An 18,979-nucleotide genomic window follows, 5' to 3' on the forward strand; every position below is an offset into this window, starting at 1 on the left:
TAACAGAAAGGGGGGACACACGTTAAAGAGTGATATGGCAAACTGCTCTTTGAATCTTGCCCCTCTTCTTTAAAAATGGGTGGGGTTGCAGCAAGTGGTTGGGGGAGGGCTTGAAGTGAGGTATTAGGGGATAGGCAAGGGGTGGGTGATGTGTAAATGGAAGTGAGCTGACAAAGAGCTTGGTGGGCAGGCAGGGTTGGCAACTGGAGTGAGAAGTAATCATAATTAAAATGATTTTGAGTGTTGTTGCTTTTAGCACCTTTGATAGAGCAAACATACATTTGGAATTTCCTAGAGATGGAGTGCCTGTTGCAAAGACAGCTAAGTCAGTGATTATCCCCCCCCCCACTCCGCCATCATCTACTTTTCCAGTTCCAAATGGCCCCCTGCTAAAACAGCTCCTCTTTACGAAAAGAAAAGAAAAATAGCCAGCAAGGATTGGCTGTGCACATCATACAATGTTTACAGAGGGGCCTCCCAGGCCAGCTGCAGCTATTCAAATAACACCATTCCAAAAACCAATATGAAGAACAACGGACATGGTAGGGCGTTCCCACTTTGGGTGGGGAGATGAGCCATGCCAAAAATAGGTGTCTGGGTTTCTTAATTTGAGAAAGGGCTTGCCAAGAAAATATGAATCATCTCTGCACACTCCGTTTACTAAACACGCAAACACCTGGGTTTAGGTCTGAAAAAGCAAAGGAGGGGAGCCAGGATTCAACATACAGTCAGAACTGGTAACATGGTGGAAACATGAAGAGGTGGTTTTAGAAGAGGTGCAAACATGGAGCATGTACAAGAAAGGGAGAAGAGAAGTTACAATGTGGAGTTCAGTGTTCTCTCTCTGTGTGTGTTCTCTCTGTCTGTGCACCTCTTTTCCTTCTCCCCCATCCTCAAAGGTAGAAGGTCAAATACGTACACAGGCGATGTCACTGCATATTGCGATGCCAATGTGGTACCATGGAGAAAGGACCTGGTTTGGTATAAGGCACCTGGCTTCCTTTGTTCATATATGGACAAGGCTATAGCTCAGTGGCAGAGCATCTCTGCATGCAGAAGGTGAAAGATGCAATGCCCAGCATCTCACATTGACCTACTGCAAGTCACTCTGCATGAAGCTGCCCTTGAAGGCAATTTGGAAACTTCGATGGGTTCACAATGCAGTGACCAGGTTACCAGCTGAGGTCTCATTGATGGCTCCTGTTTCAAAAAACAGCTGCAAGAGGCATGATCACAGGTCAAGGACAGAGGTCAAACAACAGAGGAGGGTGCAAAGCAGAGCTGGGGAAGGGTGAGAGTCCTGAGGGCCAGAAATAATGGTCTGGGGGGGCACATGCATCTCCCAGGGCCAAAGGTTCCCCAGCTCTGGTTTAAAGTAAGAAAGCCTTAAGAAGAAATGAGGTATCGCCCAGGGATCTGAAGCCCTGGGCTCTATTCTACTATAAACATCAGTGAGGGTTTGCCCACGCCCTCCCAGTTTTCAAGTTATTGCATTGCTGAGTGCAAAAATAAGTTTCTCTCACCCCCCACCCCGGGTCATACCAAGCTGCAACATGATCAAATAAATGGCAGAAACCTCTTTCTTTGTTGTTATGATCCAAGTTTATTTGCCCTTATTTTCACCCCTTCATGGCCATGAATTAGCCAAATATCTACTTTGTCACTGCTTGCTTGGGATTCAAATGTGCCCTTGGGCAAAATGACGCAAAACACTGAACAAAAGCTACGGACTACAACTCTGCTCAGCTTGCAACTTGCTCTCCCCCCAGTACCCATTCCTGTGTCTAAGTTTACAGCATTCCAGCTAACAGTGGACTTGGGTGGCCGAGTGCCAGTCACGTTTCAGAAGAGGAACAGCACCACCCAAAAACAAGCTAGCGAATATAGAATGATGAGGTGTCTGATGGGGGGGGGGGAATGTAAATGGGAGATGGCATGGGAATGGGAACTGGTCTCCACAAGCCCCTGATGGTGTACAGTAAACATCTGCAGAGGGGAAAGATTTGAGGAGGATTTTTTGGGAGGGGGCAGGGGTTCTGGCCTGCACCATACAGCGATGCATTTTCCTGCAGTATAACTATATATCAGAGACACCCCACACCCTTCCACACATGATTGCTGCCTGTGAAAGCAACAGTCTTCTCTGCCCAATTTAGACACTTTTTAAAATACAGTTTTGGTCCTAGACATGAGTACAGCTTACACAAGAAAAGTTTATGCATGCTCCCAAAATGATAAACAATGCATTTCTAAAACACACCAGCCATTTTCATTACTTAAACAAAAACACTTAAAGGAAAACTTTGCAAACCATAGACAACAAAGCTAAAATGAGCACCTGGAGTAAAGCCAGATGTAAGTGTACAACCTCCCCTACCTTGCCTATTTCCCTGGCAAGCCTAAAACGTAGCGATGGCACGAGAGTCAGCCTCGTTTCCAGAAAGAAACAGAGTCCAGCTATGTAACTAAAAAGTAGCGCTTGCAGCCTGAAGCTGGGAATGAGTGCCGGATTCTTCTCCCTGCTCCCTGGGTTGCTTTCAAGAGTACATGGTCAACTGCAGCCAGTCCTGGATGTTCATCTGGACTTTGCCATCGCCAGCCCTGTCCAGGGACTTGAAGGCTCGGAACATGCCATCCAGGCGCACCAGGCAGCTGATGAAGTTGTTGAAATCCATGCTGCCGTCTTCGTCGGCGTACCGGCGGATGATTAGCGCGTAGATCTGCTCATGCAGGTGAAAGCCGGCGGCCTTGAAGGCATCAGGCAGCCGGGCCATTTCAATGGTCCCCGCCGGGCCCATGTGCTGCTTGAAGACGCACTGCCACTTCTTGATGTTATTCCACAGGTATCTGAACTGGTAGAAGTCCAGCTTGCCCGTGGTGTCGCTGTCCATGACGGACACCATGCTCCGGCAGGTGTCCAGGCTGAAGCCCCCGCCTTTCAGGTCCTGGTGCCTGGCCATCACCTTGTTGAGGATTTCCATCAGCTCCGTGGGGCACACCTCCATGTCGTCGCCAGCCAGCTGGGCAAAGAGGCGGCGGAACTGGCGCATCTCCTCGCTCTCGTTGGCTTCCACATTTGCAAAATGGCTGCGGGGGGTCGGTGGCGGCTCGGGAGTGTACTGAGCTGCTGCTTCGCTGATGAGGTTGACGATTCCTCCGACGATCCCCACAATGTTCCCTGCTTTGCTTCCGCCACCTCCTCCTCCTCCTCCTCCTGCCAAGAGGCCCCCAAGGCCTCTCACCAGGGCTCCCCCAGCACCACCTCCACCTCCGAGGCCTTTCATGAGGGCTCCACCAGCACCACCGCCACCTCCTCCTGCAATGCTTCTCAGTAGGGCTCCGCCAGCACCACCACCTCCTCCACCTCCTGCAATGCTTCTCAGAAGGGCTCCTCCAGCGCTACCACCACCACCACCGCCGCCGCCACTGGTAGCGGTGTCCAACAAAGCCTGAACGAGGAACATGGCGAAGACTCGGAGAGACCCAAGCACCTTCCAAAAAGCTTCAAGGGCGTCTGAGGAGAGCACAGTTGGGTGTGCGCTACAAGAGCAACTGATCTGTCAAAGCAATTACCGCCTGCCATGCCCATACATGTCGTCTTTCACAGCTGGAATCCATGGGTGTTGCAGGACTCCGCCCTCTGCTGCACACAAACAAAGGCAGCTGCTTCTCACAGTGCATTGGCAGTTGCAAACCCTTTCCCTGGAGACACCAGACTCTTTTTAACCTCATTCCCTGTGCCTCCTTCCTTGCACTGATTCTATGCTGTCCCCCTGCTCGCCCAGCAAAGCATCATCTCTCCTCCTTATGGTAAATTTGGATTCTTTTTATTAAAAAAGAAGACTGCATGAGGATTGAATTACAAGCACAGCTTCTGCAGGAAGGAGTATGGGGGGAGTGGGGGAGCATGCTTACCCTGTCAAATAGGGCAAACAGCTGTTCGAGAGCATCTGAGACGGGCAGCTTCAGGTAGTTGGCAAACTCCTCAATTCCAATCCTGCCCCCTTTGGAGGTGCTGGCGATCGTAGCAAACTGGTCCAACTGCTCTCTGACGCTGTCCCATTTTAGACTATTGAAAAGGAAGAAAGAGTCCAGAGGCCCCACTTGCCATTAGTAAAGGCAACTGAGAGTTCAAAAGTAAAAGAAAAGTAGCAAAGTAGCATGCTCCTGTTCACGGCTCCAGCCAGCCAGCCAGATCCATTCCATGCTCCATTCCATTCCCCCTTCACCTTATGGTTCTGTCACCCCCTTCCTACAGTCAGCCAGCACCCCATGGCCACTAAACACACTCAATCCTGCTTGAGCTATTTTGGATTATCCCCCTGCCCCATTATTTCCCTTGTACATCTGTAAACCCTGGAGTTCTTTATTGTGCCTGGATGGATTAGCTACCCAAGGAGCCACATTCGAGTTTGCTATCCATATGCAGCAGGGACAGGGAGACCTGTGGCCTTCCAGATGTTGGATACAAGCAGAGCATCTTTCAAGTCAAGCATCCAACAGCCCACAAATCTTGCATCCAAATCAAGCAAAAGCAAAGCACTTACTTCAGTTTCTTGCTGATTTTGGTGAATTCCACCAATCCTGCCTCCATGGGCAAGGTCAGCTGTCCGGCCGAGATCATCAGGCGGCAGTCTTCGTACGTGTGGTCCGTAGTGGCCACATCCAAAGCCCTGAAATTAAACATATGTATGATACCACTTTAGAAGGTAAGCTCATCTTCTTGTTCTAGGCAAAGTAAAAGAACTGACTTTATAAACTAGCGCTATGCTGAAAGATTTCCCCACATTTTGGTTGTTTGCCATCAGTTAATGAGAAACAAAACTGCACTGAAAAATCATCAAAGAGAGTGAAAATTTTGGTGACCTTCTCTTGAGTGTGATGCAGGGCCTTTGATATGCTCATGTTTCCTTTCAAGGCGGCTGAGGAATGTTTGATACACCATACATTTAAAGCACCGTACCACATAAAACAGTCGTGGCTTCCCCCCAAGAATTCTGGGAGCTGTAGTTTGTTAAGGGTGCTGACAGTAAGGAGACCTCTCTGTGAGTGACCCAGAGAGAAGGGATTTGGCCTAGGAAGAGTCCTGAGGGTTGGATAGAGAGGGTTGAAGAGTCCTGGGTTCTCCACCAATTATGTAGTGGCACTCACACAGGCTGGAAGGATTCAAGCCTGATCTATTTTACACCAGTCACCTGCCGCCTTAAGGTAACCTTGCAAAAGGATTCCCACGTCACCTTGCCATTTTGTTACGGACTCCACTGGCAAAAAGGACTGGATCCTTCTTTTCTTCCTCAGATGGAATGTAGACTGGAAGAAACTGAAATAATAATAAAAATGCAGTTACACAAACCAGTAGAGTCTTAATAACCTGGGTAGGTTATATTTCAGGACTACAAAAATAAATGGATTTGATTTTGAATCCATTTATTTCAACTGGTCTAATGTATGTCAATTGTTGGCTATCACCTGTATATCTATTTATGTATGCATATATCAAAGCTATCAATGGGTCTATATCATATCACTTTAAGCAGTCATAGCTTCACCTGAGAGCTGTAGTTTGCTAATCTTTACAGAGCTACAATTTCCAGAGTGGTATAACAATCAACCCCTTCCCCCCTCCAGGAGCTCTGGGAATTGTAGCTCTGGGGTCCCCTAGCAACTCTGAACACCCTTAACAAACCACTTCAAAAGTATAGTGCAGATTGGGCCTCTTTGTGTATGCATCCATGCAATATACAAACAGCTGAAATCTGCTGGGGAAGATAAGCAGGTCTGCCAGTAGATGGCAGCACATCCATATATATTAAAAAAGCAAAATGCTCAACAGCAAAAATTAGCTGCACTAAAAACCTCTGTAACCAATGCTCCCCCCCAAAAAAAAATGTTTAGGGGTACTGTCATTTTCCTACTCATATTGAAATACCGCCCTTCAATGAGGCCAAACTTAGATTCACAAAATGTTTAGGGGTATGCGTACCCCCCCGGGATGTGGGTGGTGCTGTGGGTTAAACCACAGAGCCTAGGACTTGCCGATCAGAAGGTTGGCAGTTTGAATCCCCGCAAGGGGGTGAGCTCCCTTTGCTCAGTCCCTGCTCCTGCCAACCTAGCAGTTTGAAAGCACGTCAAAGTGCAAGTAGATAAATAGGTACCGCTCCGGCGGGAAGGTAAACGGCGTTTCCGTGCGCTGCTCTGGTTCTCCAGAAGCGGCTTGGTCATGCTGGCCACATGACCTGGAAGCTGTACGCCGGCTCCCTCGGCCAATAAAGCGAGATGAGCGCCGCAATCCCAGAGTCGGCCATGACTGGACCTAATGGTCAGGGATCCCTTTACCTTTACTTTACCCCCAGAAAAAAGCACTGTCTGTAACTATAACTCTTTAAATTAACTATAGCTCTTTAAATTGTTGCATTTCTTCTTTTTAGAGAGTGCCCACACACAATGAATGGGATGGCTACTTCAACACAGTCGAGGCCATTTTGGGAAGTTAGCATTGATTTCAATGTGTGGGCTGGGAGCAGGGTTAGGCTTCCTCTTTCCCCATACAGCTATACTGGACTTGGGGATATCAGGAGTGAGGGCTGGGGCAGAGGAATTGCAACAGTGAGGGTAGCTGGCATGGCGCTGACCCCAGCATGTGTCCATGTCAAGACATGATCTACTATTTGAAGGTAGCTGCATAGTCTCTCTTATCAATAAGCAAGGCCTGGATTCACAAAATGGATATACGTTTTCTTCCTATATACATAAAAAGGTAAGGCTGTCGTTGCGCAGCTCGCAATGGAAGATTTTAATGCGTCATCAGAATTCTGATTTGCATGAAGCCACAGTAGGGGAAGGGAACAAAAGACGAGGTTGGTTTTAAAATGGTGGTTTTAAACAACATCAGAGGGTTGAATACATACAGTGAAGGGACACAGCAGAGCTGTGTGGCTATAGGGGGAGCTTGAAGAAGCAGTGGGGATGTGAGGGGGCTGGGTTAGGTATAAAGGGAGGGGGTTATGTCTTGGGAGGAGGTGGGCTTTTGGTGCAGGGTTAGCTGGGTTGGTGAGCAATGCAAGTAGGGATGGTGGCCCCAGGCACTACAATAAAAATGGTTAAAAAAAGGAATACAGTTTGTTCCTTTTTCTGCAAAAGGGAAGGAGGAAGGGGGGATACTGAAGTTTTAATCAATTTCAGCATTTCTCACATCTTAACATGCTAAGCATCAACTTTTAATTTTATTAATATTTTTCAGTGTTACATTTTTCAAAATCACATTCACATTAAAATAAGCATTTCCCCATCCATATCTTTCTATAAAATAAACCAATCGTTTACGACTTCCCTTCTTCACCTTCCCTGGTTCCTTTAATTTTCTCACCTGATCTTTTTCAAACCAAATATTTCCAATTATTTTGGCAAAGGCCAAGGGTTAAACAACAACAACAACAATTTAACCATTGGTGTAGGGCTGTACGTGCTTTTTTAAAAGAAAAAGAACATGAGAGATTATTTAAAGCACAGGACTGGGGAGAGGGGCAAACCCTCTAGGTCCAATTTAGCAGCGAAGAAGAGAAAGGAAGCTTTTCTATCATTGCTCAATGTCAGTTCTCAAACATTTGCAAACTAATTGCTTTCAAACTAATCAACACATTCTGGTTTAAAATAGCAGCATTTCTCTGGTTCTCACCTCCACTTCAACTTTTGTAAACAGCTGGCACAAAGTCAAGACTAATGCCTCCTTGCTGGAAAAGAATTAAAATAAAACAAAGGTTGCAAACCATTTTCAAATCAATCCATTTAAATGTGACATTTAAACAGCTACGTTTTCAAATGGACATCACAAATAAAGCAGATCTAAAAAAATTTAGAAGGCGCTTGTAATGATAATTAGGCTTTGCAATGAAGTGTTTCACATCCTTGCTAGTAATCCTTGCTACAGCCTTGAGATGATAGGCTGTTTAATGCATTTTAACATTTTATGCAATTTATACAAGGCCTTTCCAGAGTGGCCAACAATCTAGACGCTGTAAGCAAAACAGCATCATTATGGATGAAGCTGAAAGGAAAGGGGCTTGTTTAAGATCCCAGCACCCATGAGTTCAAGTTATGGTTCTCACACTGGCCTGGGGGAAATCTGCAAGCAGGATATGAGCACAGCAGCATCTCTCCCCTGAGATTTCCAGCAACTGGTCTTTGGAAGCATAGTGCGTCCAATCATGCAGGCAGAGTGTAGCCACCACAGGTAGTAACCATTGATAGCCGTATCCAGGCTACAACCCATCAACAGTCCTGCTTGCAACCTCATTGAGTGCTTTTGCCTGTCCTTGAACTTGGATAATGTTTCTGGCTTACCTGGATGGAGGACAGGGAGGGAGGACAGGAAGGGATGAGTGACCGAGGTAATGTGTTGTTCCACCAACTTTCGCTTCTGGCCTCGCTCACTAACAGCATGTGCCCCACCCCCACCCCAAAGGTTGCTCAGAAGGGAACATGGCCCTTGGGATGAGAATGCTTCCCCACCACTGCCCCATTAGTATACAATTGCTGCGATATAAACCTTCTGAACCTTCTGAACATGGCACCCATATCTAAAGATTTGTATATGCAGCACATACAAAGATGCTGCAACTACTATTGTCAACAGCCGCCGGCGATAAGAAGGTTTGTCATTAGGGTGGTGCCACTTACAAATTGTAGCCCTGCCAAGTCCACGTCACGGTATCCTAGAGGCAAGCAAATAAAATAAACGAATAGTTATAAACAGCTCGTTGGACGAATGGAAAGCTAAGCACAGCCGAGGCCAGGACGTGGGTGTGATTCGCTAGCAAGTCTTTAGCAGGAAACCTGTGTTTTTCCGGAGGCTGTGGACCAAGTCTCACCATCCTTGACCACTGGTCACACTAGCCAGGGTTGATGAGACTTGGAATCTAGCAACACCTGGAGGGCCACAACCTCCCACCCACACCTTATCAGATGGAACAGAGGATAAAAAACAGGACTCATTCCAACAGTACCATCTGGCCTCCTCTCCCTCAACAGTCACATGGGGACAGGAATCTCACTAGGCTGCCTCAGTGGGAGAGGTGGCCAGCAGGACTCACTCACTCTATCAGCTTTGCCACAAGGCCACCTTCATCAGGCACCTCCTGCCCCTGAACAATGCCAACTGGTCGTTATAAGAACAACTATTTAAGAACTGGTGCCAGAATTTGACAGCGCCCATCAGCCCCTCCCTATGCCTTTGTCCTACAGTATGTGGTGTTTTTTCTAGGTTCTAAGACTGTGGGCAGAGGCTGTCTTGTTTTAACTGTTTGTATATAAGTCAGTATGGGAGCCTTTTTGGCTGAAGAGTAGGGGTACAAAGGCTCTAAATAAACAAACAGCAAGAGCAGAAACTGGTTTGTGGCTCCTGACAAGGGATGAGGGAGAAAATTTGATTCTGTTTGCACCTAAAGCAAAATTTTTCACATTTGCACTGTCCAAAACAACACAAGGACCAAAATGCAGGCATCTTTCAGAATTCGCACTCATCTGAAATTTGCGATGCCTGTCAATGTTTGCAAGAATGCATGTGTTGGAGTGCAAATGTGTGCAGTAAAATGTGTTCGTGAAAATGACATGCAAAAATGGTGTTAAGAGAAATTGCTGGTGAAATGTGTACATTCATCAAAACCACATTATAAAAGTGTGTTCACGCAGAGAAAATCACACTATCACTTTGAAGAATTTTCACGCAGATTTTTTTATTTTATTTTTTAGAAAACATAAATTGGTGCAGAAATGTAGAAAACCTACGGTACTTCAAGAATGGAAAAATGAGAAGCCGAGAGGTCTGGATCTGGCACATCCTCCCATCCCTACTGTGAGCTAACAGACAAGGTACAGAGCGCCAGACCCAAAATTTCCAAACCATAACATATAGTATGACTGGTGAGACTCTGGCCCAGCGAGGCAAATGCAGCCCCCTGAGTCTCTCCATCTGGCTCCTGCTTTGAACCCTCCTTGAATCTTTTTGTGGGGTTGGAATGTGTCCTTGAACTCTGAAAAATCTGTTCACCTGCCTGCCTGAACAATGAGGGGGGGGGCGTTACCATTCACACCCACTGCTCTGCTCACTTTTGTCTCTGACCCTGCAGAAGGAACACAGCCCCCAGACTGAAAAAGGTTCCTCAGACCTAACACGATATGAGGCAATACCGCACAGGCCTGTCATGTTCCTTCACAGGAGCAAATAACTGTTTACTTAGACGTGGCAATGCCAAGAGGTTTAACTTGCAGAAACCACTGGTGGAAAAGCTTAACCAGTTTCCTGCCCTTGGTGACGGTGGTGTCTGTGGTGAGTGGATGACAGAGTGTGCTCTCAGCTATATTTCAGGTGGAGTTTTCCTAGGCAGCAAGACAGAATACATAGAGGGAGCCTATCGTGGGATAGTTTGCACACCCAAATGGTGGTCTGAATGTGTGAATGGGCCATAGCAGACTCAGAACCACAGGCAGAACATTCAGATCACCTCAGGCAAACAATGCTTTTAGGGGCCTTGTCTACACTATACATTTAAAGCAGTATCATACCATCTGCCAAAGAATCATGGGAAGTGCAGTTTGTTAAGGGTGCGGAGAGTTGTTAGGAGACCCCTATTCCCCTCACAGAGCTGTAATTTCCAGAATGGCTTAACAATCACTCTTCACAGGGGACTCTAGGAATTGTAGTTCTGTGAGGGGAAAAGGGGTCTCCTAATCACACTCAGCACTCTTTACATACACTTTCTGGAGGTTTTTTTGGGAAACCACAACTGTTAAAAGCAGAACAAAGCAGAACTTTAAATGTATGTATAGTGCAGATGTGGCCATAGTTTGTATCAGGGAAATGGATCATTCTAGAGGGATTGCAACAAGTCATTTGATTTCTTAAAGGGGTGGGGAATCTTTTTTTCAGTCCAAGGGCCATATTTCCGTTCTGGCAACTTTCTGAGGGCCACGTGCCAGTAGTGGGTAGGTGGGCCACAAGCAAAGCAAAATGTGTTAATATGCTCTTTTCTATTCTCTATCCAGGCAAGCAAGGGGCATTATCAGAGTTCAAAGACTCATTTGAGCCAGGTAGAAACACTCAAGAGGGATTTAAAGCATGGGCAATGAGGGATGTGGCCTGCAAAGATTTCTTTGGGCCAGATAATGAGTTCAGGGGGGCCACATTTGGCCCCCAGGTCTGAGGTTCCCTACCCAACTTATTCTATCAATAAAATAATTGGGAGGGAACTTACCAATTTATTTGGATACCGAAGGAGCACTGGTTGAACAGGAACGCCAGGAATAAAGGCCCCTGGAAATGGAAGCCAGACAAGAAAAATCACCATGGGGAGAAATTACATGGACTATAGTTTGTGCCTAGAGAACAAACCATACTCAGGAATAATAATCAATGGACACCACCAACAAGAACAATTCAGTTTACCATGTTGAGTTAAGGGCTTTCCATGTTCACTCAGACTCCCAAATCCCAGGAAATCACAGCTGTTAGGGGCCACATTCTTAACAGACTTGTTATTGAGATCCACATGTTGGTGGATCTACTACTGGACCAGTTTCCTGATCAAAGGTAGATCACAATTGAAGCGCTATCGCCAAATATGTGGTCAAAAGTGAATTGGGTCTCCTAAAGCATGTCATGGTTAAAAGGTGCATCCCAGGTTGAAGAATGAAGACCATCAACCTAGGCAAATTTGATAGTATGGGATCCTGTCCTGGGGCCAGTTTCACCACTACCTTGGATCTGGGTGGCTGTCAGCAGGAGAGTGGAGGGATTCAATGTTCACTGGAATAGACAGCTGAAGTCTGTGGAACTGAAGCCTGGGCTTTTAAGTAGGAGTCAGGAACTGTTGGTCATCCAGATGTTGCTGAACTCCCAGCACCTCTGGCTATTGGGCCAAGTTTACTGGGGCTGATGGGAGGTGCAGATTGGCAACATCTGGGGAACCAAAGGTTCCCCATTCCTATTTTAAAGATTGCAATGGGGGGGGGGATGAAATTCATCAGATAAAGCATACATAGCTATACAGTTGTGCCTAAATCCCCTTTCTGTTTTGTTCTAAAGGCCCTGTAACAACAAAGTGCAGATCGGTTCCAACTCCCTAGGCAGAAAAGCACACCAACACTTTTGGTTGTCTATTGTCTTTTTGAAGTCTATTGTGTTGGTGAGATCTAGGCTCATTTCTGGACTGTACCGCTTCAGACCACAAGGGGGAAGCTCTCCATATAAAGAAACATTCCTCACATACAGAAGACAGAACGTTGCCTTAAACCAAGTCACATTACATCTATTCCAGAAACTGGCACATTCCAGTATTGTTATTTAGCTTTCTACAAGAACCCCAAAGGATCTACCAATCAGAGCCAGGTGTAAAAGATATGCAGTTGGGATTAATGGGGCACATTTGAGCTCAATAATACATTTTTTCCCCAGTACTAGAACATCGCTACCTTTCATAAAAAGTTCACTCCTGGTAAGGAAGGAATTGAACTCATATTCCAAAGCAGACTCTCCTGATTTGATCCAGGCAGATCATGTGTTCACTGCTGCTCCTATTCAGAATAGACTTGGAATAATTCCATTGATTTCAATAGGTGTACTCTGAGTAGGGCCAGCTAGTGGGTGGTGCTGTGGTCTAAACCACTGAGCCTCTTGGGCTTGCTGATCGGAAGGTCGACGGCTTGAATCCGCATGACAGGGTGAGCTCCTGTTGCTCTGTCCCAGCTTCTTCCAACCTAGCAGTTCAAAAGCACACCAGTGCAAGTAGATAGATACCACTGAAACGGAAAGGTAGATGGTGTTTCCATGCACTCTGGCACTCATCAAGGTGTCCTGTTGCACCAGTAGAAGTTTAATCATGCTGGCCACATGACCCAGAAAGCTGTCTGTGGACAAACGCCAGCTCCCTTGGCCTGAAAAGAGATATGAGTGCCTCAAACCCATAATCGCCTTTGACTAGACTTAAGCGTCCAGGGGTCCTTTATCTTTTACCTTTACCTTGCAATCCCAGAACTCTGATTCATGGGTCCATTTCAGATTCTGTATCCTGGAGGATTGCTTTGCAATGCATTAGAGGGTTATGCACCTCCTCCATTCCTCTGAAAAGGTTCATGCTTTAAATCTGCTTTTCAAATGTTACACACTCTCCCACCCACCTCTAGCTTTTCAGCAACAATGCATCTGACACAGCCTTCCTCACCTTGTTTAAAAGTGATCAGACATGAACGGTTTGTACATGTACCTTCTGGGAAAATCAATACCTGGGATCAAAAAAAGAGGAGAAGACATCCATATTCCATTCATTTAAACTGTCCCACAAATTCAGCAATTCTTGTTCAAGACTCATTTGCCAATGGTTCCTTCAGACAGCAATGGGGGGGGGGGGGAGGCGCACATCTTTCTGAACCTTTCTTTCTTAATCTGTGGGCCATAAGATATTGTTGGACTCAAAGTCCCATCATCCTTGCTCACTGGCCACAATGGCTGAGTCTGATGGGAGATGCCAGATGCTGAGGAGGGCTGTTTGGAACAGTGGCCGGGGAAGTCCCTACAATAATAGAACTTGTAGTGACACTCCAGGAATGCTGTCCTGCATCTTCCAATACATACGCTCCAAAATCTAATGAAAGAAAAACAGGAACACCTTTATAACACTCCGGTTCTCAAACCATGGATCACTGTCAGAGCTTTCTGCCTCCATAACCCTGATCTAATTCCGCCTCTGTTGCTCCATTCCACTTTCCATATGCTGTATCTGCCACATATTTTGGAAATGTGCTTGTTTGCTATACATTTGGACTTAAGATGCCATAACCAAATGTTGCATGATGGCTCCTGAGATAGCAAAGCAGGTTTTTTCCTATGTCTGGATATCATGGGGCACTATTTTGAATCAAGATGACTGACTGAACCTTTCAAACCTGCAGTTGTTGTTTTCTTTAAATCACTTTATTTGCTTTGGGGGGGGGGGTGAACCACCCAATATGCATTATCATAAACATTGAAGGAGCATATAGCTAAGAGCATTGATTGAATCTATGTTGTGCTGTAAAATATTTGTGCCTCTTTACTTACAACCAAAATTATTTTTGTTTATTAGTGTCATCTTACACAGTTGTTCCACAAGAGTCCGCATGTGGATGCCAGTTATGTATTTTTGTGCTACTTGTTTAATAAGGAGATAGCATATTGTTTGGAACTTCTTTTCTGTCTTTTTTGAAATTCTTCCTGTCGTTCACCTTTGGTGTCAGTTTTCCCATCGATGCAATTTTCCAAATTTGCTGGTACCATTCAAACAGCAAGTTGTCTCCTGAAACATACCAACTTCTACCTATTGTCAAGCGTGTCATGGATAGTAAGAATTGTAATGAGCCCTTGTTTGTAATGTTTTGACTTTCTTCATCAAATATAGATAAGAATGCCACCCTGGGAACTAAGTCCAGTATCTGATCCATGATAAGCCCCACTTCATAATATATATCTATATTTTTCCCCTGTATCTTTTCACAAGATCACAATTTATAAAAATAGGCACCTGATTCTCCTTAGGCTCTCTTGCATAGTGGGTTATTAGTACTTGAGTACAGGGAATCAGGTACCATCTATGAATAATTTTGAATGAGTTACCGTTCAAACCACAATACTATGAGTGGTTTAACAGGAAATAGGGGGTCTCCTAACGACTCTCAGCACCCTCAAAAAACTACAGTTTCCAGGATTCTTTGGGAGAAGCCATTACTGTTTACATTTGCATGAAACTGCTTAAAATGTATAATGCAGATGGGGTTAGGTCAACTGTTTAAAGGGCAACAGGGCTCTCTCATTTATGCTTACAACATCCTCCATTTATCTCAGATGACTCCTTCATTTCTCAACATTTGTCACGAAGAGCCTGGAGGAGCAATTTGCGCAAAGATGGTTCAGCTTTTCAGCAGCTAAACCATCTTAAAAATCTTACCTGGGGCCATTGCTCCCCTGAAGTTGCTCGACGGGTTATTTCTTTGATTGTGTTCCTCCGAGAATCAGGATCAACACGGGACACCACAACAGGCTGGAGAGCACTGAGGATCCCTGTTTGATAGCAAAAAAGAAGGATGGATGGAAGAAAGGAAGGAAGGAAGGAAGGAAGGAAAGATTCCTATCATTTCCAAGGCCCATCCACCCCCCCAAAAAAAATCTAAGAATTATTCATTGACCCTAAGCACCAGTCAAAATTGGTTTATTTATTAAGAACATTTCTAGACTACCTCCCATATCATGTGTGGAGGAGATGGTATAACAATATTAAAATACCTAACCAGAACTTTAGAATACAGAGAGGACCTGAGGACAACAGCACTCGCCTCACTTGTGATTCCCTGGTATTCAGAGGCATACTGCCTCCAACCATAGAGGCAGTGAACAGCTGTCAAAGATAGGAGCAAATGATAGCCTTATCTTCCATAATATTGCCCAATCCTCTTTTAAAGCCATCCAAGTTGGGAGCAAGTTCCATAGTTTAACTTTGTCCTAAACCTCCAACATTCCAGAATTGGAGTTCTAGAGTTAAGAGAGAGGGAGGGGGAAAGCTGTCCTCTATTCTCTTCCTCTATGCCATCTATATTTCTACAAACTTGAATGATGACATAACTTACTCACATTTTCTCTAAACTAAAAAATCCCAGATGTCACAAGCTTTCCTCACAGAGGAGTTGCTCCACCCCCTTGATCGTTTTGGCTGCTCTTTTCTGAACCTTTTCCAACTTTACAGTATCCTTGCTGAGGTGAGGCAACCAGAACTGTACACAGTACAGTATTCCAAATGTGGTTGCACCATAGATTTGTATACAGTGGTACCTTGGTTTAAGAACAGCTCAGTTTATGAACAACTTGGATTAAGAACGCTGCAAACCCAGAAGTAGGTGCTTTGGTTTGTGAGCTTTGCTTGGGAGCAGAACATGTTCCACTTCCTGTTGAGTGTTTTCCATTTGTAAAGTGAGTCCCCCGTCGCTATGGGAAAGCACGCCTTGGTTTAAGAATGGATTTCCAGAACACATTAAGTTCGTAAACCAAGGTACCACTGTAGTGGCATTGTGCTGTCTGAAGTTTTATTTTCAATTTCTTTCCTGGAGATCCCTAGCATGGAATTCACCTATTTCACAGCTGCCACACACTGGCAGGTAGGCCAGATCCTGAGCTCCCACTCATGCCATTTTAATAGATGGCTAAGGGCTGCCCTCCTGTCAATCAGATGATGTCACATGACTTTATGTCAAAGGAAAGAATCTGGAGCGCAGTCCTGAGTTTACCCATGCATGGGTGACAAGTTGGCATGTCAAAACCAATGGCCACACTGTATGCAGCTGATGGGAGTTGGGAGTCCAACAACATCAGGAGGACCAGAGGATTCTCCATCTCTTTTCAGAATGCTACATCATTCTGGATTTTGTTCTGTGATCCAAGAACTCTACCATCTCATTCACCTGTGTGTGTGTGTGTGTGTCCAAGACCAGACTTAAACTGGGCGAAACCAGCCTACATTCCCTCAAGCCTCATAACAACACTTACTCCCAAGAATGGGCACAGAGAGATTCTCTTGCCTAGACACCGTCGACGGCAAGCCTGCCAGAACACAGACGATCCCGTCGAAGAAGCTCGAGTGCGGTGCTGCAGTAAGGATCGGTGCCTCCTCAGGACTAGCTACTTCCCCCTTCACTTTGACTTGGAAGCCCATCACAAAAAATAAGGCACGGCCTAAGATCGTGAGGCTGGCATAGCACACTCTCCTAAGGGAAAAAAGAAAAGAAAATTGGGAACCTCATTACTTCACTCATCACCAAGATCACTACCCCTAACCCTGGAGAGAAACTGGAGAACCAGACAGAGAAGGCTGGAAGGCCACAAGAAGGTCTGCAGCTCCTAACACATGATTTGTGTTATGTACACTGAGAGCACCATATAAACAAATATATATGACATTTTTAAAATTCATAAAGAGCTTAGCCTGCATTAAGAACATTAGAATAGGTTGCTGGATCAGGCCAATGGCCCATCTAAGCCAGCATCCTGTTCTCACAGTGGCCAACTAGATGCCTCATCTGAGAAACCCACAAGCAGGACTTGAGCACAAGAGCACTCTGCTCTCCTGTGGTTTCCAGCTACTGGTATTCAGAAGCATTTACTCCTGAAGGAAGAGGCAGAGGCAGAGCAGAGCCGTCATGGCTAGTCGTCACTGATAGCCTTGTCTTCCATGAAGTTGTCTACCCCTCTTAGAAAGCCACTGAAGTTGGTGGCCATCATTGCTTCCTGTGGGAGTGGGCTCCATAGCTTAACTGTTCACTGTGTGAACAGTCCTTTATTTTATCTGTCCCAAATCTTTCAACATACATAATATTGTTGCAACCCCCTCTCAGGTACATCAGTGTTATTATTATTTTATTATGATGACGATTACATTGGTGACTATTACCACCATCATTCACCTTACATAGACTTAGGCAGCAATCCCATACACAAAATTGGTATGGTATGGTAATATTCAGAAATGCACATGCCCCACAAAAAAACTACAGGGAAAATGGCTGCACACATTCAAAAACAAATAAAGCATATTAAAACCCCCATCAAAAGAGGCACACCAAAAAGCCTTTCTTGTTATTTTTAACTGGGAAGGACACAGGACCTCGTTGTGTGCCAAGGGGCAGATCTGATGGTGCCATATGAATATGCTACAAAGTTAAGGTTCTTACAAATCCCAGTGCTCCAAAAAGACAAGGACATTCTAAGCGATGGTTCTCCCACATTAAGTTTTATATCACAGAGGCAGTAAAAACACTGGGCTGCCTTGCGAAATGTGCTGGCCTACACAACGCAATCCTCAGTTCAATGTAAGTTACTTCCCTAGGCAATGTTTTTCAGGACTGCAACCTCGGGTGCCATGTAACCACTCTTATTTCCTGGAAGTCCGTGGAGAGATGCTGTACCTGTGATTGTGGAGGTTGCGTCATTCCAGGATGAGGACAAAGAGGTCCTTGCAAATAATGTGCAAAGCAGTTACAAGGACAAGTCCTGCTGTATTCAGCAAGCCTTCCCTATTAAGAGGTCCTCAACAGCCATGTTACCTTTGCCATCCCAGCAGTGGCTTAGTCCCCTTCTCAGGGGTGCAGGAAGTTGCCAGGACTGCAAATGGCCAAGCCACCAGCAAAATGAAGAGCATGCATAGGAGACGGAGAGGAACCAGAATCAGCCCGAACAAGAAAGCCTGGAAAATAAAGAGACAGAGTTAACCAGTCAGCTAGGCCACAAGTGATGTTTCAATTCATTTGTTTGTTTCCAAAGGACACATGCCAGAGGTACAGCGGTGATCGCATCTACCAACTCAGTAACAAACCGCTGATAACCTAGCTGAGCCAGCATGGTATAATGGCTTAATCCATCAGACTATGACTTGGGAGATCAGGCTTTAAATCCCCAATCAGCCATGAAGTTCACTGGATGATTCTGGGCCATTCACATTATCGGTCTCAACCTGACTTGAACGAGGCCCAGGTCCCTCGAAATGAGCCTGATTTCTCATAGGGTAGCCTTGTTTCATCATGTATTTTAATTATGCATGCCTATTTTCCCCCCTATAATTGGGTTTATACCTGTAAATGGCTTAGAAGACTCTTTGGCAACTAAGAAGTATATAAATCAGTAACACAATAACCTCAAAATGCTGTGGTTTCCAATAGAGGCTGCCTAGTCATCAGTGGCCAAGTAACTCAGTAATATGCAGGCATACAGGGAATGTAGCGGGCAAAAGTCCCAAGCAATTGAGTCCTGGTTTATTTAGGCATTGCTATAAGGCTCCCTACACCCTTAGAATTCTCAGTTAGTCTTTTGGTCACGTCCCAGGAAGAGATGTCTCTGGAAATAACTTGCTGGTTACCTAATCATTGACCAATTGCCAAAATACACAGAAAGCAACTTCCTGATTAGCATTAT

The 18,979-nt window shown here is 45.4% G+C and overlaps 2 protein-coding genes across 4 annotated transcripts in view; both read right to left on the bottom strand.

The window, feature by feature from the left end:
* LPCAT2 (lysophosphatidylcholine acyltransferase 2) overlaps positions 1-18,979 on the bottom strand; it is a 36,433-nt gene that overhangs the window by 7,740 nt on the left and 9,714 nt on the right. For both annotated transcript variants that reach the window (XR_014514124.1, XM_083451886.1), the window contains exons 2-11: positions 18,115-18,254; positions 16,562-16,779; positions 14,973-15,085; positions 13,215-13,275; positions 11,250-11,308; positions 8,677-8,711; positions 7,676-7,730; positions 5,238-5,320; positions 4,548-4,673; positions 3,916-4,069 (exon numbers count right to left, since the gene is read on the bottom strand). Coding sequence is in view for 1 of the 2 variants with exons in the window: in XM_083451886.1 (XP_083308012.1) it covers positions 3,916-4,069; positions 4,548-4,673; positions 5,238-5,320; positions 7,676-7,730; positions 8,677-8,711; positions 11,250-11,308; positions 13,215-13,275; positions 14,973-15,085; positions 16,562-16,779; positions 18,115-18,254 (1,044 nt within the window). In the remaining variant the exon portion in view is untranslated. The remainder of the gene's footprint in view (positions 1-3,915; positions 4,070-4,547; positions 4,674-5,237; positions 5,321-7,675; positions 7,731-8,676; positions 8,712-11,249; positions 11,309-13,214; positions 13,276-14,972; positions 15,086-16,561; positions 16,780-18,114; positions 18,255-18,979) is intronic.
* On the bottom strand, positions 1,580-3,835 carry CAPNS2 (calpain small subunit 2). Of its 2 annotated transcripts, XM_083451950.1 has the most exons (2): positions 3,365-3,834; positions 1,580-3,313 (listed from the first exon to the last, which is right to left on the bottom strand). In XM_083451950.1, exons 1-2 carry the CDS (start codon positions 3,462-3,464, stop codon positions 2,538-2,540), a joined length of 876 nt encoding a protein of 291 aa, XP_083308076.1. In that variant the 5' UTR covers positions 3,465-3,834; the 3' UTR covers positions 1,580-2,537. The 2 variants fall into 2 exon arrangements, with proteins under 2 accessions (XP_083308076.1, XP_083308075.1); XM_083451949.1 differs by having other exon boundaries at positions 1,580-3,835.

This window comes from Podarcis tiliguerta, assembly GCF_965153285.1.
Source record: "Podarcis tiliguerta genome assembly, chromosome: 8".
In the NCBI taxonomy this organism is placed as follows: domain Eukaryota; kingdom Metazoa; phylum Chordata; class Lepidosauria; order Squamata; family Lacertidae; genus Podarcis; species Podarcis tiliguerta.